Source organism: Hemitrygon akajei, chromosome 13 (genome assembly GCF_048418815.1).
Source record: "Hemitrygon akajei chromosome 13, sHemAka1.3, whole genome shotgun sequence".
In the NCBI taxonomy this organism is placed as follows: Eukaryota; Metazoa; Chordata; class Chondrichthyes; order Myliobatiformes; family Dasyatidae; genus Hemitrygon; species Hemitrygon akajei.
This window is the reverse complement of record NC_133136.1, coordinates 26,272,411-26,296,307: the sequence shown is the minus strand read 5'-3', so window position 1 is coordinate 26,296,307 and position 23,897 is coordinate 26,272,411. Positions and strand designations below refer to the sequence as shown.

At 38.9% G+C, this 23,897-nt stretch overlaps 1 protein-coding gene across 8 annotated transcripts in view; it reads right to left on the bottom strand.

The window, feature by feature from the left end:
• Positions 1-1,651: 1,651 nt before the first annotated feature.
• LOC140737710 (uncharacterized) overlaps positions 1,652-23,897 on the bottom strand; it is an 88,678-nt gene continuing 66,432 nt past the window's right edge. For 2 of the 8 annotated variants that reach the window (XM_073064269.1, XM_073064273.1), the window contains 7 exons: positions 17,056-17,189; positions 15,237-15,354; positions 12,991-13,061; positions 10,676-10,751; positions 7,988-8,050; positions 7,010-7,079; positions 1,652-2,740 (listed from right to left, as the gene is read on the bottom strand). In XM_073064269.1, coding sequence (XP_072920370.1) covers positions 2,658-2,740; positions 7,010-7,079; positions 7,988-8,050; positions 10,676-10,751; positions 12,991-13,061; positions 15,237-15,354; positions 17,056-17,189 — 615 coding nt within the window. In that variant the 3' untranslated portion in view covers positions 1,652-2,657. Of the gene's footprint in view, positions 2,741-2,769; positions 3,667-7,009; positions 7,080-7,987; positions 8,051-10,120; positions 10,197-10,675; positions 10,752-12,990; positions 13,062-15,236; positions 15,355-17,055; positions 17,190-23,897 lie in introns of those variants that run through there. The other 6 variants (XM_073064268.1, XM_073064272.1, XM_073064271.1 and 3 more) reach the window with 5 other exon arrangements.

The window sequence follows — 23,897 nt, the reverse complement described above, 5'->3', positions numbered from 1 at the left end:
GATGCTGCCTGAGTTTGAGAGCATATCTGACCAGCATTTCTCTTGTGTTTTTCTTGTTTGGAGAGAAGGATGATGTGAGGGGACTTGAAAGGTGTTCAGGGTAAAAGACTTAAATTGAATGAACACCACAAGATACTTTCCCCAGGGTGGAAATCGCTAATACAAAGTGGCATCATTTAAAGTGATTGAAGTTTGGGGGGGGGGGGGAGGTGTTAGAAGTAAGTTTTTATTTTATTACACAGAGTGGTAGGTGCATGGAATGCAGATACACAAGGGACATTTAAGAAATGCAGAGATAGGCAAATGATTGAAAGCAAAATGGAGGGCTATGTGGGAGGGAAGGGTTAGATTGATCTTTGAGTAGGTTGGATGTTTGGCACAACATGATGTTGTGCTGATCATTTGACTCAGTCTAAGGTCAATGATGTACTATGCTATACAGTTCTACGTTCCCTGGAGAAAACAAAGTGTAAGTGAACAAGCAGACTTCACAAAACTTGTTTACGCAGCTTACCAAGTGCCCAGTGTGCCAGGCTTGATCGTAATCTCTTATTTTTTGGCAGCGATGCCAGTTAGCATTAACATCAGAATGAGCAGAGAAGGGTCTCTAAGGAGGTAGGAGAAAGAAAACAATCTATTTTCTGTATTAGGTCACTATTGAGAATGTGGATGAGTGTAGCTGCCAGGACTGAAGTGAAGTGAAATGGAATGGAATGCAAGTAATCACTGTCACAGAGGAGTGAATGGAAAACACAGCAGGAAAACAAGAACAGGTTAAAGCTGTAACAAAAGCAGTAACAAAAACCCCCACATACACACTAAATGCTGGAGAAACTCAGCAGGCCAGGCAGAAAAGAGTAAACAGTCAATGTTTTGGGCCAAGACTCTGTATCTGACATTTGTAACAACAAGCTCAGAAGTTTTGCCTTTGTTCCAGCAAAATGTGATATACAGCAAGTTCACTGAAATTCAACCTGAACTGCAGATTGGATTTTACAATAGCTTCCAATCCATGGAAAATTAGGTGCTTGCAGCCTAACTGTACTTGTTTTTTGATAGCGTGAACATTCCCCCTTACAAAGGCAGATACGATAGGTTAACATTTATTCTCAGTTTATGTTAATCTGTGCTTTGATAAAGTTTACCAAAGTACTTCCACCATTTCTGGGTAATTATAATGACTTAGTCACCATGATTTCTTCAAATGGAATCAGAAGCTTGTTTTGAGCTGGGGGAAACATATTTTTAAAAAACCCTCTTAGAAGTACATTGAGTAAATTGATGACTGAAATTGGCAATTGGTATCAAGGAACACAAAGTAGAATCTCATGTTTAGTATAGAGTATTGTAATTAGGCACATCACAAGCCACACTGAAGTGCAAGTGTATAATGGAGAGGCAGGGGATAGAGATGCCAATTTGACAACTTAATCTGGAGTTTCAATCTCTGTTGCACTGTCACCAGGTGGAAAATTCATTCTGACATGATACAAATAGCAGATCACTGATATTTACTGGAACAGCAGCTCATGTGAATTTTTCTCAAAAAACAGACTGAAAAGTTTGCACATTTGGAAAGGGATGGAAACTCAATCAGAATCATTTAGGAGACATTATGCACAAGATTTTAAATCAACACCACAACTTGAGATAATTTTATTCCAAAGTTTAATAAACCGTACAAATAAAGAGCTTACACAGATAATTGCATAGGATAAAGTGGAATTCCAAGGACATTCATAGGGGGAAGAAACTGTTGCATCACAGACAGGCAAGTGGTTGTTAAAACACCATCTGTGCTCAATATCTTTTATCTATGACAAAAATGTACATATTTTCACAATCCCATCTATTTATGATATAAAAGGTTTACAATGTCATGGTGGCATTTTCATCGATTTAAAAATGTAAGTCAATAGATTTTACATTAACAATATCTAGTGACATTTTCAACTGTCTACTACAAGCAGTAACCGTGGGTCAGTATGATACATTAACATTCGCCAATAATTGCTATTGTGGTCCCGATTTCAGAAACCAGGCCCTGCCACGTCCTTACAAGCTTTGACTTTTTCCTGTGTGCTAACTGAGCACAAACCACTTTTAACAAATAACACAAGTCACAGATGTTTAAGCTGTAGCGGATTAAAACACGGGGGGGGTGTGCTGGAGAAATAAAGCGGTGTGCATTCTTCACAACTTGTACATATGTTATCCAGCATCATGGCAGAAACTCATGAATGCACTTTTGGCAAAAATTTCAAGTCTCATCAATACATTTTACACATAAGAAAAAAAACAAAGCTTGTCAAGAATGGAAGCCGTCAAACAGAGTTGAAAGAAAAAGCAAATAAAGTTATAACTACATCTATGGAATAAGTGTCAAAGTCTGCCCATTTACTGTAGTGGAGAGGGCAGGACAAATCAAAAAGAAAAACTGATCCAACGTTGTGGTTAAAGTTTTAAAAGAAAGATTCCCCCTTGAAATTTATTGGTTTCAACACCAATGCTGAGCCTATATTATTATTATGTTGTTCTATTCCCCATGCTGTGATTCACACTTTGGCTGGTGGTTTTCAGTGTTTACACAGAAGATGATGTTGTACCATGGGCACTTGTGGCATGTAAAACATTTGCTTTTTTTCCCCCAGTTAGTATTATAAGTGGCTCAGATCCACTAGAGTCTGCTCAAGCACCTGATGAATGCCCACATTCTCTTCTTTGGCCTGGGCCAGTTTTTCTATTGGTTCATGGAAAAAGAAAAAAAACATAAGAATTCAAATTTAAAATCAAAGCGTGAACAGTTTAAAACAAAAGTGTAAATTTTCAGAATGTTACTAAATTATACTCAGTTCAACGTTAGTTTAAACATTTCGAAGCAGGCAATTAGGAATCAATTAATGTGATTATAAATCTCAATGCAACATCGTAATCTTCAAAAAAATAAAAGTTTAGTATTTCTTTACATATTTTGTTTCTTCCCCCTTTAATGCACCATAAAACATTTCCCTTTGCAAGCAGAGCATCATTTCATTGTCACCCAATTACTCAATCGTGTTGCGAGCCCAAGGCCAAAACATTTTACAATTTGGGTGGCAAAATGCATAGGCCTTTATTACTCGAAGTATTTCTCAAACACAGAACAGTTCTGAACTGCTGGATTTTATACACCCACATATATAAGCACATTTTACCAGACAATACAGAGTGCAGGAATGTTTTTGTTTTACAAGGACAGAAATCTGAAAGATATTGGAAGAAAGAGCAGACTCGATGGCCCAATTCTGCTGTTAAGTCTTTTGGTCTTATGGACCCTCCAGATAAAGGTGGCTTGTTTACCCTGTCACACTTGCATTCATTGAGCTGAATAGTCTTTCATTCAAGAGAAACCAAGTAGACAGAAAAGCAGAATCAATTCCAAATCCATTAAGTCTTTTGCTTCTAAATAAATTAGTTTTTATTTGTTAAAAACAGACATGCAAAATAATGCCAAGGTTAGTTATGAAACAGAAATAGTGTTCACATTCATTAAAAAAGGTTAGACAAGAACACAGAGCAAGTTTTTTGGCAAGTCTTCAAGATAAAGTCAGTTGTTAAGTTCATTCAGGACAACCCTCAGTTCACTATTGAGAAGACGATTTCTCTCTACCTCCTGTCGGAAGCGTTCTATTGAAACAGCATCAGTGACAGCAGATGAAAGAAGAAAGAGTAGTGTTAGTCACGTGGAACAGATCAGCTGTTTTTAAAATAGGTTTAAACTATTCGGTATGAAGAAAGAAAAACACTTACACCAAGGAAAGTATCTCTAGCAAAGAGGAGAACCAAAAGATTATTTGAGGAAGAAAATTCTGAAAGTGACTTATTTGTGTGCAAGTAAACATGGACCAGAATCAGGCTGGCCTACAGTTTCACAAATCAGACACACTGAGTGGTGGCTTCCTGGAAAATGTTGCTAGGGGTGGTGGCAGAGGAAGATACATTAGCTATTTAAGAAACTTAGATAGGCAACATGGATGATAGAAAAATGGTCTATGTAGGAGGGAAGGATAAGATTGATTCTAGAGTAGGTTAAAAGGTTGGCACAGCATTGTGGGCCAAAGGGCCTGTTCTGTGCAGTACTGTTCTGAGTTTTAAAAACAAAATCCTTTAGGCAGCAATGAATATACAAGTAGATCTATAATTTCTGCAAATCACACACTCAATTCCATTTAGATTAAAAACTAATTCATCTTCTTCCCACAACATCTCTTGTATTGCTTTCAACAAGTTAATTACAGCTTTAGTAGGAGTGGTTCCCTGCATCAGAAGAAAATACCCGTTTGTGTTAAGACTTGTATTCACAAGTTTAACACAACCGGCAACATATTTGTATATCTTACTACACTTCAAATAATTCAAGAATAAGAGCTATAATAGCACAGGCAGAAAAATGAAAATTAATCAGTCTGTCACGCAAAGTGATTCTTTAAAACAAACAGAACACGAAACATTAATCCAGTAAAAATATTTTGATACAGTTCCAGACTCAACACCATGGATTTCTTTGTATTCAAGTTACTAGGCATATTATTCACCAGAAAAAGGAAAGAAACAGGTGCAGCAATAATTATAGATTCAGATAGCTAAAGAATGTCTCATATAAGATGACCTTTGCAGAATACCATTAAATGTGATTCAAAAGGCAAATAAGTGTATCAAATCTGAACTGTAATCTGTTTTTATCAACTCAAATTACTATGGCAGAGGGAAAGGAATGAGCTTTTATGCAAAAACATTGTGAGCAAGATTTTTAGTTTATCAAATGGTACTTGATTCCTAATAGTTTTTTAAAGTATATATCACAACTCCTCCTAATTTAATTAAGATTAAAAATGTGCCAAAAAACACTTCCAGTGCAAGTTTGAACTGTTTCATTCAAACCCATTTACACATCCCACCTCCAAACTGTAAGCAATGTAACTACCACAAATTAACAGAACTAGACCAATAAATTACTATGAGACTGCTCTGCTTCTCAATAAATTTGTGGCAGATCTTAAATTCAAGTCCACTCCTTCCCAATGCTAATAATTCCTTGACAGCCCAACGATGTGAAAAATCTCTCTGCTTTCACTAACTGGGTTAGCAGCCGTTTTGAACAATACATTTACATCAGGGTTTCCGCACCAAATGTACTTTCTTCCTCACTTTTGTAGATGCAACTGTGGCTTCAAATTTCACAGGTTATGGTAAGCATTTTGAAATGGGTTTAAAATTCTGCATAAATGATCACACTTACATTCCACAAGTCCTAAAAACTTAACACCCTCTCAAATAAAAAAATCTAATTACTTAGAAGTCAAAACATGCAAAACTAAGTGCAACATTGAAGAGATATATTGAGTAAATTTTGCATAAATTATCCAGATCTGCAATTAAGAGATATGTACTTTATATACCATCATTATCCACCAATGCAACTACCTGAGCATGGTTTATGAAAAATAAACATTCAAAACGTCTCAATAATGATGCCCCCTCCAAAAAAAAATCTAAGTGGTTTACTGTCATGCTTTGGGAAGGAAATATGCTGCCCTTGTACACAATTCCAAAGGTGTAGTAACATGTGCAGCTCTCTGAAATGGTCTGGCAAACCATTCAAAAGTATTGTAACCATTATATTAAAGACTTGGGAAGGTGTGACTCAGGACTATACTGTAGGTACACCAATTGCCAAAGCACCCATGCAAAAGACAGAGCTACATAATCACATAACATCAGAGTCCTCCCACAACTGGTTGTGAAGGGTGGCAGCAGGAAGTGCCGATGCTACTGGCCTGGAGCATGGACAGATGGGCGCTGTCTCTAAACCCGTTTAGTACACCGAATGTTCATGGGGAACCCGGTGCTAAAATATTTGCAGACGACCTGATTCGGGCTCAGGGTTTCATAAGTAGCAGAGCAGCTACCTCGCTGCGATCTACAGAAACAAACTTTTGTCAGCCGATAGATACTACTGGGGGGGGGGGGGGGGGGGCGTGCCTGCTCCCTGTCGCATTCCTCACTCGGTCGCTCTCTCTGGACTGCGACCTCCGGCCCTGACCTTGTCCTCGCACCCCACCCACCACCAGCCAAAACTGCTTCAGCACCTCGAGTCCAAGCACCCTGCACTTAAAGACAAACCCACTGAGTTTTTTGAGCAGAAAAAAAACATGAGCAAGCGGGACAGAAGCTAAGTACTGAGAGCCACGTAAACTAAATGCGGAATAGACTGGACATAAGGAACCTCCTTCAAGTATCGTTGTATTCCGGTTGTATTTAACAACAACACCCCCCCCCCCCCCCCACCATCCGCAAGCATATTGTCAATATTAAACTGGTCCGCGGTGCTAAAAAAGGGCGGTGACCCCTGGTGCACATACATTATTTCTACTTCTGGGTTGTGAGGTTTTACTTCCGGTCTTTTCTGCCCGGTGCGCATACGTGTGACAAAACGATTTAGTAGGTCGATCTTGCCTTTCACTAAGGCCAAGGTAGGGAATCTTGGGCTTAAAAAGGTTGGTGACCACTAGCCTATAACAATCATGGTCATGGGACCATGATTGTCTACATCATACAACTTTGCACATAACGATAATGATACTACCAGGAGTGGAAAGGCCCATGGCGTATTGAAGAACTAAGTCAGCTCTGGTAGCTGCATGGTAGGAACAAGTGATGGCATGAGATTAGGTAGGACGGAGATGGTGAGCTCAGGGGCTAGTTTTGTGCTGCACACTATGCTTCCTATGACCCTAAAGCCACCTTCTCAAGGCCAATTAAGGATGAATTAATGCTAACTAGACCAGCAATATCCAGAAGAGACAATCACAGAGAAAGGAATAAAACAGGTCTTTCTTCTGAATTCTGCCAATTTAATAGAAAGGACTATTCACTAAAACACCCAATAAGCAGTTGTCAGATTGCAAAAATAAACATTAGAAGAATCTTAAAGATAGCACAAATGAAAGAGTTTGAAATGAAAGATTACCTTCCAATTCGTCAATTGATTTCTCCAATTTTGCTACAGACCTTTCTGCAAACTCAGCTCTAGTTTCAGCCTGTAAGAGAGGAGGTTATTTGAAACACCACTTTGCTTTAAAGTCACTCATGACCACCCCATCACTGAGTAATCCCAACAGAACCTATTCACTCCTGAATGAAATTTCTCAATGTTCTCCTCATCACTGAGCAAGAAAAGTGCATCCGTTATCCTGGACCTCCACCATCCTGGCCAAGCTTTCTCTGGCTGCTAACATAGGGAAGGAGTTACAGGAGCCCAAGGGCACCACACTATCAGGATTAGAAACAGTTATTACCTTTCAATCATCAAGTTCCTGACCAGCTTGGATAACTTTGCTCACCTCAAGCTGAACTGATTCCACAACTTATGGACTCACTTTCACAAACTCTACAACTCATGTTCTTAGTACTATTTATTTATTTACTTATCTTACGTTTGCACAGTGATTTGTCAGCCATTGTTTGAGTGCAGTATTTCATTGATACTATTCTATTTCATTCTTTTACTGCAAGTGCCTGCAAGAAAACAAATTCCATGGTAGCATATGGTGACATGCATCTGCTTTGATAATAAATTTACTTTGACCTCTGAACTTTGAACTGTGTTGAAATGTGCAAAGTGACACTATTTTCAAATGACTTTGAAAATTAAATCTGAAAACTTCACCCTATAGATTTACATCCACGTTCGAGAATTTATGCACAAGTTTTCTGAATTCTCCTTTATCCACTAAAATCACTGGTGCAAACCCCAGGTCTTCTCACTTTGTCAAGACACTAATCTATCACTCTGTATACATTTTGTAACATGCGTGGTTAGATTCTCAATCCAAGCTGCCAGTAGATTTTGGACAAGCCGGCAGTTGGCTGGGAGAAGTCACCATGTTTCTGAAAGAAACTCGCAGCGTCCCACTGGTGAACCTGGATGAAAATGCACATCACTCACCTCTTTTAGTTTGTCTGTTAACAGCTTGATTTCTTCTTCATATTTATCTTCTTTTGAGGCATACTGGTAGATAAATATACATTACATTAAAACAAGTCTGCCACAGGTTACATTTCCTTTTTACATGATGTTCAAATACACAGTCCACCAAATCCCACTGAAATAAATGGACCTTTTTTTTTGCTTTTCAGTATATTCACCAGGCTAAGGAAGCAGGATTTTAAGAATAACCTACATCAGCACGTGAACAGCACTGTTGCGTTGAGCATTTTAACAGCTCTGCGCCACTCTGAACAAGAAACTTGATAGCATTGCATCTTGTTGGAAAGGTGAACCAAAAGTCCCAAATTTATTCAAATAAAAGCACTTAGGTGTAAAACACCTGTTGGTGCAATTCACTTTGTGCACTGAGTAAATAAGTAGATGCTGGTGGCTGACCTCGAGTGCCACCAACACACTGGCATCAAAAAAAAATTTTTATGATTGGCAACTTCCCTGCCTACATTTCAGACAAATAGCTTACATGCAAGCCCTTTACTACCGAATTGTTACGAAAGAGTGGCACTAGGTCTAGAAAAAGCCAATGACCAGTAGTATCAGGTAATGGTAGAGAGCAGGAATAAACTAACTTGAAAGCGGTTGTCAAAGATACTCCTTACTGAATAATTGCTTCATTTAGCTTACTTCTCTCTTGGCAGTTAAAATATCTACAGGCAAGGAAAAGATCTAATCTTAACTGCAGAATTCTTGATTTGTAATTAATGGTTATTGCCAATGCAGGGAGCAGCAATTTAAAAAATAATCTAAAATTCTTGATTAGGCCTGTGAACTGTTTATTTCACTAGCAATTGGGAAAACAGGCCTAGGGTTTGGTTAAAAGAAATATGAAATGGGGTTTTATTATCCATTGCAGAGAGGTAAATTCTGGGGGTAAAACCCAAAGCCTTGGTCATTCATTACTTCCAAAGGACACAGGAATCAGCAGAGTTCAGTTCTACATTGCTTCGTCAGTCTGAAATTAAGTTGCAAACAGATAAACATTACACAGAAGAATAAAGAGAAGAGACAAGAAAGGGCAATGATAACTTGAGAAATGTCCAGGGCATTCCAATAAGCATCAGCATCAAATCAAGCAGCCCCCAAAAACTAGGATACATATAAAATGGCAGAGCTTCACAATACAAGCCAGAGGAAATGCTGCAGCTAGATGGAGTGGAGTCAAAAGCCAACTTGAATATTTCTTCATTGCTCAGTAGGTGCTCATCAGCTGCAAAACAACTGAAGCAAAGGTATCCCCTTTCTTAAGTCACACTTAGCAGATCAACCCAAGCTTAAACCTTTCAAAACAGGAACACGTTTTGGATTGGCAGTACGGCAATTATTATGAATGGCATGGTATGCCCACTGCTTAAGCATTATGCATTATTTAAATCACAGAAATCTAAAAGCATTTGGACAGCAGTTTACTAGCTGACTGTGTTGCAACAAATATGTTACACGATATACAAATTCCTTTTTTGGTTCCAGCTGCTCTGGAATTTAGAATAAACACATTCATTGCACAGAGCACATTCAGTAGATCATAACTTGGATACGAGAATTTTGCTTTTGAACATTAGAACTTCCCTTGAATCAAGGGAATTCTCTTTTCGATAACCACTGGAAAATGGAAATGCTGGCAAGTCAACTGTATCACTGCTTCAGTTTGCAGATGATGATTATAGCTGTCACCTCAAAGTCATTCTTCACATCTCTATGTCATTAAAAACAGCAAATCTCAATATCTTGCAGTACTTCTACTGAAGTTTGAGGCCTTAAGACTAAGGAGCATTAAACAAATTAGTATTGTGCATACCCAAAATTATGTTGCAACCTTCATAACCCTTCTAGTGGACTTAAAATGTAAAATTTAGTTGGCTTTTGACTCAGCTTTTCGAACCAGCAGCCTGCCAATGTAAACTCCACCTACCAGTACACTCAGCATCATGGTACAAGCAGGTATGAAGGGTTTACGATAGATTAACATTTCAATGTTGGACCAAGGGTTCTTTGTCGACATTTTTGAAAACAGTTAGGAACAGCCTTATGGGGATGCCATGGCTTTAAAAGCAGTTATGTTCAGAATGCTCCTACCTTTTCAGTTTGTGCTTCCAAAGACTTCAGGCTGTTGGTAACATTTTTCAATTCTTCTTCAATCTCAGCACATTTACTGTTCAGAACAAGATAGTTGGTTTGGGAAAGAAGGAGGTTGAGAATATGCAGAAAAGTAGTAAGAAACCCATAGCAACTAAACATGCCTGGCTCTCAGAATTTGGGCCCCAACACACAAAGAATGTTCTAAAAACAACTTTTGGACCTTAAACCAGTGATTGATGGGGTACTTACCTGGCATCTGTAGACTAATTCAAACTTTTGATTTATGTTTAACCTCCAAAAAAAAATGGAGAGCTACCAACCCCAATGAGTAGTAAAGGCCCAAGGCCACAGAAAGTATTGAAGCCACATCTTGATTCCAGAATTCAGCTGCTATGGGTCTCTTCTGGGGGGAAAATCCAGTTACACACAAACTACCAGGAAGCAGAACAGCAGCAGGAGTTGCAGGGAATGTAGCTTTAATATTTTCTCAGAGAGAAAACAAAGATGGAGAGAAGAAACAGGAAGTAATTAGTGGATTTCTGGGAGTAATACCTCTTCCTCTGAGGCCATTAACGATTTCAAGCTCTGGTCCATTACTTTAAGCTCCTCTTCCAATTGCCGGACCCGACTGAGTTAATCCAAGAATAGCAGAAGAACAGGGACAAATCCCAGGGAGAATTCAGCATGCAATTCAACAGGGGAAAAGAAAACCACGTGCCCGCTATTGTTAGTGTATTCACCAAATCTTACCAAATAACATGGGAATTTAAATAACTACAGTCACAGTTCCAATTTTTGAAATTAACAAAATGATAGTTTACTAATTCTCTATAATTTAAGAGACACCTTAATTGCACAGGAGTAGTTTAAGAACCACCCTCACCCACCATAAAGACTTAGCTAATTCTAAATTTACGGCAGCATGCAGCACAGGGATGATCATGTTTCTCAAGAGTAATAAAAAAAATACTCAAGATATTAAATTATATTTTCCAATAACTTAGCCAATTAATGTGGAGAAGGCACAATGTCTGATCTGGATTTTTAGTGGAGTTAGCCAGTCAATAGATATAAACATTGATAAATGGCAAAGCTCAGCCATCTTAGACCAGTCCAAGAAAAACTACTTTGACAATATTTCAGAATGTTGCTATGACTAGTTTGGGGAGACACAAACTAGTTTGCATCTTGAGATGTGTATCTGGCTATATATATATATATAAAAATTTAAAAACAAACACAAAAACTGGTCCCAACACAAAACCTACAGTTTGGAATTGGAAGTAAAAAAAAATGCAGTCATCTGTTGAATAGCCTCTTCCAATTTACTAAGTATTTATTATTCATGGATCAGTTTTCCCTTCCTCCCAAAGCTTCGTAAGCACAAATAGCTTATAAAAAGACCCCCAAGTAGGATTAATGTATAATTAATTCATTTGAAATGTGATGGAATTTTAATTCCCAATCTAAGTCAGTAAACTTAAGTGACCAAAACCAAAGCAAGAAATTATCTACAGTTTGGGTTGTGACAGCAACTAGTTTTCTTATTTATGGAAGAGATCAGATATAATAATCCCAGTCCCTCTCCAGGAAATGAATTAATCAATAATCCCATAAAACTCCTCTCATTTCGAAAGTGGAACCGACACAAGAATTACATTCTTGTTTCAATAAACCTCACACGAACACCAATCCCAGGAACGCTACCTAGTTATTGCTTTTTTTTTGCACTGTTTATTTTTGAAATACATAGATAAGTTTTTGCACTGTACTGCTGCCAGAAAACATATTTTAGGTCATTTTCAGTAATAATAAATCTGGTTCAGCAAAATAAAATCTTGCTAACTTCTCTCCCCACCAGAGATCAACTGGAGCATGTTTCAAGAAGTGGATCTATTTTCATAAAAAGATAGTCAAGTCAATTTTAATTTATTTTCCAATAATTCAGCCAATCAGTGGAGAGAAGGCACCAAGTAACAGAAAGCACAGGAGCAGAATTTGGACAAGTGAGTCTGCTTGTCGAACACCCACTTCAACCTTTGTGCACCAGTCTCCACTCCATTTAACCCCTTGTAACATTCTCTAGTTGATTTATCATTCAGCCCAGAATAGGCCAAGAGAAACAAAAAGCAGAAATGCCACGCCAAGTTACATGATAATCCATAAATACACAATGTTTAAATGTACTTATCTAGCATGGAGCTGAACCACACTGATCAGGAAGGAACATCCTAAGAGTAATAGATTTCAGGACACTCGGGATCAAGGATTAAGGATCCATTATGATTTCATTGGATGATGAAGCCAACTCAAAGTTATGTCTTCCATTCTATTTCTTGTGTTATGATCTGAGCACAATTGGTGACTAGGGTGTGACGGGGCTTGGGGGGGGGGGGGGGGGGGGGTGAAAATTCAACCAGGGCTTTTGACCTTGACTGTGATTTAGAAACTTACATAAGCAGCAGCATTAGGTGCTGTTCATGCCAATACCATAAATCAAAGATACATTGGCTAGGTTATAGCAATTACTTTGGGGTAGAGCAAAAGTGAGTGGATAATTACCTATTTTGTGCATGGGGAGGGGCAGAGTGGGAGAAGTAGTAAGGGAAACAGACAGGATGTTATACTCAGTACAACAAATCTGTCTTTCTCATGAGATAGATAAGGAATTAAACAATCCATTGGCTTTGATTGACCTAGCACAGAAACTGGTCTCTTAGTCTATCAGGCCCATGTTAATTATCAAACATCCACACTCTCAGATTGAGAGAATTCAGTGGACTAGATCACTGCTTTTATATCAAAAACCATCAACTTCCTGCTTGTGCTCTTTCTAGCAACTGAAAAATTACACAATTTGGAATTACCTTTCTGACTGTTCAGCACGCTCCTCGGTCCGTTCCTGCTCGCCTTCAAGGATGACAAGTTTACGTGCTACCTGTAAGCAGAACCTCAATATGACTCAAAACTTCATATCACATTTGGTCCAACTTAAAGCAACACTCTTAAAACTAATGCCACTGATAGCAATTAGACCCACCAGCATTAGCCCAAATAAGACAAATAATGTTAAAAAAAATGCTGAAGATTCAGTTGTTTATGAAAATTAAAAAAACAATATCCTCAGTTAATAGATCCCAGTGCTGAGGCAAATGCAACACAATGAGCAGGAAGGATAAAATACATTGGACACAGATCCTCAAAAGATGCTACAGCTACTAGTAAGGACTCAGTAAGATCTTCTCCACTAGCCCCAGAACAAGCAGCAGGCAGAAAACTGGATTAAATTCTTAATACCGGAGGAAGTGGAGCGTAATTTGGCCATTCAGCCCATCGATTCTGCTCCACCATTCAATCATATAGCATATAACAATTACAGCACAGAAACAGGCCATCTTGGCCCTTCTAGTCTGTGTCAAACTATAAATCATGGTTGATTTATTTTCTCTCTCAACCCCATTCTCCTGCTTTCTGACTCCCATATTGATTGAGAACCTATCCATCTCCACTTTAAATATACCCAATGACCTAGCCCCTGTAGGTGTTTGTGGAAATGAATTCCTACAGATTCACCAGCCTCTGGCTAAAGTAGTTCTTCCTCATCTCTGTTCTAAAGAAATATTTGTATTCTGAGGCTGTGCCATCTGGTCTTAGACTCTCCCACTATCAGAAGCATCCTCTCCATGTCCACTCTATCTTTATCATTGATGCAATAACAATGAAGGCTGCCAATGGCTATACAGGTGTCCCCCGCTTTCCGAACGTTTGCTTTACGCAACTTCGCTTTTATGAAAGACTTACATTAGTACCTGTTTTCGCTAACTGAAAGAGGATTTTCACTTTCACAAAAAAAGACACCCACTTCAAACTTGTGTTTACCCCGAAAAAGACAACAATGACCACGAAGCCTTGCGGGGGGGGGGGGGGGGGCAGGTGTGTGCACATGTGTGTACATGCTGATTTTTTTCCTACAAACCGGTTTTGGCTCAATCTTCCCAATGCTGTTAAGTGAAACTGCACTGTACATACATTATTTCTACTTTATATAGGCTGCGTATTTAGCATATCATTCCTGCTTTTACTATATGGTACTGTTATTTTAGGTTTTATGTGCTATTTGGTAGGTTATTTTTTGCATCTGGGAACGCTCAAAAAATTTTCCCATGTAAATTAATGGTAATTGCTTCTTCACTTTACGACATTCCGGCTTACAAATGGTTTCATAGGAACGCTCTACCTTCGGATAGCGGGGGAAACCTGTATTTCATTTAGAGTTTGAGGAGACTTAGTATGCCACCAAAGACTCCCACAAACTTCAGAGAGCATTCTAATTGTCACAGTCTAATTTGGAGGTGCCACTGCACAAGATTGCAAAATTTTTAAGAAACGTTACATACACAGCCAGCTCCATCATGGAGGATGATGGAGCACAGAGGCAGCAGTCCTCACTAAGGACCCCCATCACCCAGGATGTCCCCTCCTCTCATTGCTATGATCAGGGATCAGGGAGGAGGTACAGGAGCCTGAAGACACACACAGCATTTTACGAACAGCTTCAACCCCTCCGCCACTAGATTTCTAAATAGACAATGAACCCATGTATACTATCTCGCTTTTTACTTTTGTTTTGCTCTTTTTGTACTACTTATTTAATTAAATAAAAACTATAAACTACATATATCTATTATAATCTAGTTTTCTTTAAAATTATGCTTCGCCATGTACTGCAGCTGCAAAACAGCACACTTCACGACATATGCCAATCTTATTAAACCTGACTGTTAGGTGTTCCAATAGGTTTCAATGAGATCCTTCTCTCCCCCCCCCCCCCACCCCCCATCCCACCCCCACATCCTTTCTTCTGAATTCCAATGAGTAAAGGGCCAGAGTCATCAAAAGCTTTACATACATTAATTGTTTCATTCCTGTGATCACTCTCCTGAACCATCTCTGAACCCTCTACAATGCCTGCATATCTTTGATATAAATCACTGCAATATTTCATGTACGACTTGCCAAATGTGAGAATAATCTACCCTTTTAAGATTGCACATTAAGAACATTCATTCAGATGTCACTTCAGAGGAGAGACAAGGCCGGGGAAAAACTTCACCTCTTCATATTTGCGGTCCGCTTCCTCAGCAATATGTTTAGCTTCCTTCAGCTGCATCTCTTGCATTTCCATTATCTCTTCAGCCTTTAGGACTTTGCTCTCCACAACCTTCATTCCTCTGTAGGGGGGCAAATAAGTGCATCACATTATTACAGCTGAGGGACAGGCTGGTTCAGGCTACTGCTCCACGATCTGGCTCTGCGCTGAACTACGGGACTCACTTTGCGGACTGCAGTTCAGAATTCTATTTGCTTGTGGTTATTGTTTGCATATCGTTCCCCCCCCCCCCCCCCCTTGCACATTGGGTGTTTGAAAGATTTTTTTAAAAATGTGGTTCTTTCACTTTTCTTTGTTTTGTGGTTGCTTGTTAGGAGACAAATCTAAAGGTTGTAGAATCTATACACAATTTGATAATAAATGTACTTTTAGCTTTGTACATGACACACAAAGAAAACCAGTGCAAAAATATTCAGGTCTATTTGCAGACCAGTGAATACACACTTAAAATGTTGACTTCTATAACTTCTTGTTCAGCAGCTGCATTACAGAGATTCCTCTGCATCTGCACAATGCAGAATACTAAATATTATATTGATCAAGTTATATAAGCAATAGATCACTTATAACTTGACAAGAATTGCAGGTGAACAGAGAACAAAAAAATTGTTCATCTTTTCATCTGACATTTTGGACTCCTGTTTGCTCCCTCTCTTACAATCCAGCAACAAAATAAAACACTTGGCAGCACGGAAACTTCTTGGAAACTTAATTCCCACAGCCCTTCAAAGAGAAGATAGCTGACAGAATTGAATTCTGTCTTCCCATCTCTTAGGCAAACATTGGTTAACCAACTCAGGTTTTCATTAACTGAACTAACATCTATTGCCATTTGGAAGAAAAGAAATTCAATTTTGTTCACTTTCACCCTCAAGAGAACAGGCTTTACATTTCATATCAGACACCTCTATAGTGGCTCAAGAGCCTCAAACACTTATTTCAGCTACCCAAATCTGACAATTGCTTACAGCCCACATGAAAGGCCAACAACCCTTTTCACAGCTGGCTTGCTGAGTTCCTCTAGCATTTTATGGTAAAATGTTGCTTTCCAGGGACCTACACTCAGTAGTCTGTTGCTGTAGCCCATCTGCTTCAAGGCTCAATATGCTGTACATTCAGAGATGCTCTTCTGCACACCACTGTTGTAACATGTAGTCATCTGAGGTATTATCACTTCCTGTCAGCTTGAACGAGTCTGGCTATTCTCCTATGACCTCTCTCACTAACAAGGCATTTTCATCCACAGAACTGCCACTCACTGGATGACTTTTTTGTTTTGCGCACCATTCTCAAACTCTGGAGACTGTTGTGCATGAAAATCCAAGGAGATAAGCAATTTCTGAGACACTCAAACCACCTGTCTGGCGCCAACAATCAAGGTCAAAGTCACATAGATCACATTTCTTCTCCATTCTGATGTCTGGACTGAAGAACAAATGAACCTCTTGATCATGTCTACCTGCTTTAATGTATCATGTTGCTGCCACATGATTGGCTGATTAAATACTTGCATTAACGACCAAGTGTAAAAGTGAAATAAAATGGTCTGAGAGTATTCCTTAGCTGACAAGCAGAGCACAACTGGACCATAAAAGACCATATAGTGTGCCAAGTAGTTAGATCTCTTCATTAAATCTACAAAACGATTAATATTTACATCAAATTGTTCTAGGACAAGGAGTCAGAAAAAAAACTGAATTTCTTTGGACCCTCTTCCCAGATTCATAGAATACCTGTCAAGGTATTAGCATTTATTTCTTACCGCTCACTCTCATCCGCTGACTTTTCAGCCTCCTCTAGTTTCTGCAGGGCAGTAGCTAGACGTTCCTGAGCACGATCCAACTCTTCCTCAACCAGCTGGATACGCCTATTCAAGGAGGATACATCAGCTTCCGCCTAGACAAAATAAAAACAACTGAGTAACTATTCTCAAAACAGGAGTTATCTATATAAAGAAAATAAAACCATTGGAAAAGCAACTAAATTGGACAAGAAGTCAAATTAATAGCCGGAATTCACTATATTAAAAGATCCAAAGATTAAGTGTTTGTCAAGTCAACAGGTTTGAAAGTAAATGTAATAACAAATGATAATATGCTAAGCAGTAGTATTATTCTAATTTCCCCTGAAAAGTCCAGAAAAATACAATTTTGAATGTAACCAGAAAGAATTTGGCAAATCTAATCCTTCGGTGAGCATACTGAGCAGAAAGGTGAACAAAAGGACGGGACATCTGCAGTTCGTATGTGTAGAAATGCAAACTTTATAAAGGTGTTGGGGAAAATGCCAAGGGAGACAACATACCCATGCATTTACAGAAAGTGGATCTAAGCTTTTGACTCTAAACTAGAAAAAAAGAGCAGACATCCAGTTTAAAACAGAATTTTCCAAACGTCAAGATGTTAAGACACAGCGAAAATTTTGGTCCCAATGTACAAAGCATTAAGTAGATCAGGAAATAATGCAAACTGGACTTTATATCCAGTAAGTTATAAAAGCAGTACCTAGAAGTGACAAAATAATTGAACAAAACTCTGGTTAGACCAGATCTGGTATTCTGAGAGCACCTCTGTACATTACACCTCCAGGAGGATTTACTGACCTTAAAGACTATGCACAAAAGGTTTCCTATGATACCTATAGTGTCAAAAGTTAATGTTATGACAGGTTATAGAGAAAACACAATGATTGCCTATCGTAGGATTTATAAGATTGGGGAGGGGGAAAAACAGGATTGGGAAGGAAAAAATTGCATGGAATTCCATTGGCTAGGAATCTAGAAATTGAAAAATTAGGATTGGGCAACTTCAAAAGGCAAATTTAGGGTAGCTGTCGACTTACTGCAAAAAAATAAACTGATTGGGAGCTCATACACAATGACACATAACATATGAAATTTTAATACCAAATTCAAGATTTAACTGTTAACTGCAAGATTACAATGGATACTAGAGGGGGATATAAAAAAAGAGGGTATAAGGATTCTGACAGATCATCCATCTTTTTATAGAATGGCAAACAGGCTTAAGGAATAAATAGTCCCGCTCACGTCCTATGCTGCTGCAAGTTGAAGAAATAATAAATAAATAAATCTGCTCACGTGAAAAATATGGCTAGGCCTAATGGCAGGATGATGAAGAGAACCAGAAAAAGAACAGGCAGAACAATTAAGTACAGCCTCACTACTTTTAAGCCACATTTTGCAAGGACAGTTTCCACTGTCAGACTCCCTTTGCCATTAAAATGTGGCTTATTGGCTGGTGTAGCCTCCACTGAATTTGTTCACTTAAAAGCGCAGAGAAGACTGCTGACAGGAGAAAACAAAAGGAGTCGTGGCAGAGCTTAAAATTTGTAAATGGATTCCTTTGATACTTAAAAGTTGCAGCATCTTTGCACATAACTATTGCTTGTTATGAGTAAGCACGAATGGCATATATGGTGGTGAATGCAATCGGCTTGTTTTGTTTTAACACTGCTGAGGAATTCACACAGAACGAGTATTCTAAACGTAGAACACTGTCTCTGCTGGATTGGGGCTCCCAACCATTTGTTATGCCATGGACCCTTACCATTAAGTGGCGGGCCTGTGGAACCCCTATTCTACAGTAATCCCTCAGGGACAAGGATGACATACAGTACTTCCACCACAGCCAAGCAAAGGACAAGATGACTCAAAGTTCTTTAACTTGGGGTGGGTGTTGCAAACCTTTGACAATGTGGTCTTGACAGAGGAAGATTTTGATTCTTGGCACAGGGATCTAAAATGATCAATGGGAATTTGCCTCATACCATCATACGAAATCATGGCTTAACCTTTTTCGCTTTCTTTCTCTGCACCTCCTCCACCACTCCCCCCCCCCCCCCACTGCAATTTTTGTATTTGGGCAGAATGTAGGCATTCCCCTACAAAGTGTTGATATGCAGAAAGCAGAAGATAGTCAGCTGCTACACCAAGGGGATGCATTTTAAATTGACCAAGAAACATGGCAATAGAGTTCCAGTAGTGAATGCGGAAATTTGAATTTGCAGCTAGATGGTACCAAATCACACTCTATTAACATGTGAAACTGGAAAAGACTTTCATAAGAAGAATAAATTGTCAGTCATCAACTGACTAATTTCCAAGATCATGAGCTTAGGAGTACAGGAACAAATAGTCCTTCCACTTAAGGGCTGAAATTCATAACAGCAATGCTTTTCAGTTCAGACATCCTGACGATCTGGAGCTCATCATGTTGATTAATGTCTTGTTTTAAAATACTTGCTTTATCCAATTATCCGGCATTATTTATAGCATTTCCTCTTTCTTCAAGATGAAAAAAAAACCATGGAAACAAGTTCCATTCATGAGAAATTTCAAGTCATCTCTGAGGTTCTAGTGCCAGAAGAGCTTTGGCATGAAACAGAAGCACAAGTATTTCAGCAGAACTCAGGCCACCAAGGGGATTACACACAATTTGTAAGGAATTATCCAGAATTTTCCACAAGATTCAATTGAATTAAACAGACATTTGTACCAACTGATGTGATGAACAGGGCATTACTTTAAATATACATTGGCACTGTGAAGAATACTTTGATGTCCGGAAGTATCAATATAATGTATTCACTGTTAGCTGTGATACTCAACTGGCTTCTTTCTCTGCAGTAGTGTGGTTTCTGTATTTGCATACAGCATTTAAAATACTAAGTGCAATGATTAACAATTTCCCTTCATTTTTGGCATAATGGAACACTACAAGATGCCATCATCTGCACCAGTATCATACCCTATACAGTGTTCTATCGCCCACATCAGCAATGGCTTTCTTGAATAGGATGTCCATAGAAGTTCATTATTACAGATGTACAGTCTGTTCTCCAAAGTAGCAAAGTGATTGGAAAAATCAAAAAATGCAGATACTAGAAACCTTAGTTAAAACCAGAAAATGATTAAAACACTCAACAGGTCAGGCGGCTTCTGTGAAAGGAGAAAGTTAGCACTCCCTCATCTGGAACCAAAAACGTTAACTTTGTCTCTCTGCAGAAGCTGCCGGACCTGCTGAGTGTTACAAACATATTCTGTTTTAATTAAAAGATACACTGCTCACTCTTACTTTTAGACCAGCTGTTGCTAAGACTATCATTATTTTTGTATTCATTGTTAAAAAACATCTTACTCAATGGCAGTCAGCTATCAGAAACAGAGTGAGTAACTTAATTAAAAGTGCAAGATGTGAATTTTTTTTGTCTTGTACACAAGTTATGAAACAGATAGAGATACAGATTCTGACACTTCCCCAATATAAGTTTGGAGAAGTAAGTAAATCTGTGTCGAGTTCCGCTCTCTGTATTAACATGCTAGCTGCAGCACATAACCAATTGAATAGGATATAAATCATTGCTGCCCTATTGAGCACTTCACCAGCTATTGCCACATCCTAAAATGAATTGAATTCTTCCAACTTGTTTAAGATGGTTTATTTCCAAACAGACTTCAAAAATCCCAATGCAAAAAACACACAAAAAAAAACCTTTTTTATTGCAACTTGGAGCATGGTTGCACAAAATCAGTTTTTACAATTATTTTCAGAGTGACTATTTTACAGCTGTTATGATAATGCTGTATTGAAGTAGGACAGGGAAAATAAACAAGGAGGAAATTAAGTACTGGTTATTTCTAGGTTTGACAGTGAGCTCCCAGAGATAATGTCAAGAATGGAAAGTGGAAAATGGAAAGAGCAAACTCCGCCTTTGCTCTCTGGTAAATGTCGCCAGACTGCAAGAGAACAGTAGATTTCCTTCCGTGAAGAATGAAAGTAAACCAGTTGAATTTTTTAATTCAATCCGCAAGTTTCATGGTTATCAGCCTTTTTAATACCAAGTGATTTAATTATTTGCTTCAAAATCCCCCAGCTGTTCTTGTGGGATTCAGACCATTGCTGGGATCAGTGGGGCAGACTTCTTGATTACTCCTCTGCTGTCTTAATTACCATGGAATTCCAAAACACAAAATGCTGGATGTACTCAAATCAAGCAGCAGTTGTGGATAGCCCAGATAATTACACGGCACATAACTTGTACTATAAAAGTACAATTAAGTTTGCAAACTGATCATAAATATTTATGTCAACGGTTCAAAACATAACCTGGAAGTTTTGTTGTGTGAATAAGTATAAAATGTGCATACTGTTTTTACTTTACAAATACCCATCCTGGAGACTAAACGAGGGATCTCAAGCAACTGGCATAAACCAAGAGACAAATCTAGCTCGGTGCTTGCTTACTCGGGAAACCACCCATCTTCCATTCACATAAATTTCAAAAAAGGCAACTGCACGATCAATGCAACTGTTCAGGGTAGGGAACACATCTATTGGCTTGAATTCCAGGGAAGACTTCACTCATTCCAGCCTTCCTTAAACCACAAAGATTACACAATAGGACCCTTTCATGTGAAATCCTGTAAAACAAGGGAAAAAATTCAATCGTTCTCAGATTACAGGACGGAGCAGCCAAACTGGTTTCCCTTGATAATTTTACATTCAGACGGTATACAGGTTCAAATAGTCTATTAAATTAGCATGCTCTCTTCACTCCCCACACATGCCATTAGCTGAACGATTGAGTGAACTGGCTCTGAAAATATCAAAAGATATAACTGTCATTTAAACTGCTCTGATAATACAACACCCCACCCTTGATGACAATGACAATCAAGGCTTGTAAACTTTGGACAACTCAGGGCTGCCTCTCATCAGCAAAATTTGTAACCCCCTTTAGTGCACTAGGAAAGCTTCTGGACACCTAAGGCTTAAAGACCAAGACCAGAAACTAAAGCACAACTCACTACCTATCAGAAAGAATCTTGCTTTAATGCACAATTTGCAAACAAACACTACCTACAGCAGACACCTCAAATCAGACACAGTCTCCAGAAGATCTTTTAAATTCCAACAACAGTAAAAGCAAAACGTCAGCATCATGTTCCCACGCCACAGGATCTATTTACATTCAGTCTGCACTGAGGCCCAGGTCATGTCATTCACATGCCCTACCAATGCTCAGAACTGGCACCATAGCCAGACTTCTGATTGCAGCAGAAGATTGTCCCCTTTGAAGGGGGTCGTGCAACCTGTCCATCACAGGTAAGAATCCCCAGCCTATAACTACTCAAACGGGGTGGGAACATTTGGAAGAGCAGGAAGAATCCCAGTCCCCTTGATCAAATGCACCCAGAGGTCCACCACAAAACAGCAGGGAGTGCTCCATTGCCCCTATGTCCCTTGCCCACTCAATCAAGCTTCTCCTTCCCAATCTATGGCAGAAATGACAACATCAGCCCCCTCAGACTGGCAGTGGAAGTAAGTAATCTTTGGCTGCAAGGAGCGGCCAAACAAAATCAGTTGCTGGCTGCTGTGCAAAATTTCCACCAAAGGAGAAAGCATCTTATTAAAAGCAAAGTAACTATTTTGTCAGTACTCAGCCACTAAATGATAACCTCCCTGGTGTGTCCAGAGCCCATTAGTCCTTTAGGCCCATGAAATTCAGGAGCCTTATTCTTTAAGATTGCCTTTAAGATCCAAGTGACTGCTTAGTGTCAAAAATGTATTACATGAAACAAACACTTAATTGAGGAGAAATAAAAACTCTGCCCTTCCCCAACCTACTTACAACACTCAGTAAGTACTGCAAAAGACTCAGCACAGATATCAAACACCACTGTGACTTGGCATAAACCCAAGACGTCATCTGCACATTCTGAACCCATTTCTGATAGTGGCTTTACTGTTCCAATGAAATTCAACAGAACCTTGAGGAACAGCATCTCACCTTTTTTATGAACCACCTTACATCTCCTCAGCAGGTCAGGCAGCGTCTATGGAGAGGATTAATATATGGGTTTTAATTCATGTTCTGTCAATAAAGCCACAAACGTCCACACAAAAAAACCCACTGGATCACAGAAGGAATAGTTTGATATAAGACTACGTCAGAACCCTTTTTATACTAAAAGATGCCTTGTGATTGGTCTGCTTGGTAGCATCGCGTTTCCTCCTACACATTTCCAGTTGCTTCTTCTCCACCATGTCTGTACACCGATGCGAAATAGATGAACCAAATCGTCAAATCTACCTGCTGACATGCAAAAATGTTTGAAATGCATTTCCTCAATCATGTCTCTCACGAAGAAATTCAATAGAAACCCACCGCCAACTAGCGTTTTGGAGCACACCAATGCTTGCTCGCTACGGCGTAGAGCGACGCAGAAGTGAAAATCAAGGCTACAGCGTAGCCCATACGCACAAGTATAAATCAGCCTTTACAAGTCAATCTCTAGCCTTTGCTAATTCAACATCCTTTTAGGTGGGGAGGAAAAGCAGGAGGCAATCCAAATCTCAGGGGAAAAAAAAAATGAGATTAACATTTTTGTAATTACTAAACATCTGGAAACTAAGTACATACAAAAACAAATCTCCACCTGAACTCTGGATAACCTGTAGATTATCGATGACCACAATCATTGGTTATTATATATGTGACCAAGCAGAGAACCTATACCACGCCCTATCTACTTTAAGAGCTTATTTAATGTGTGGTTCAATAAGAAAACACATCAATTCA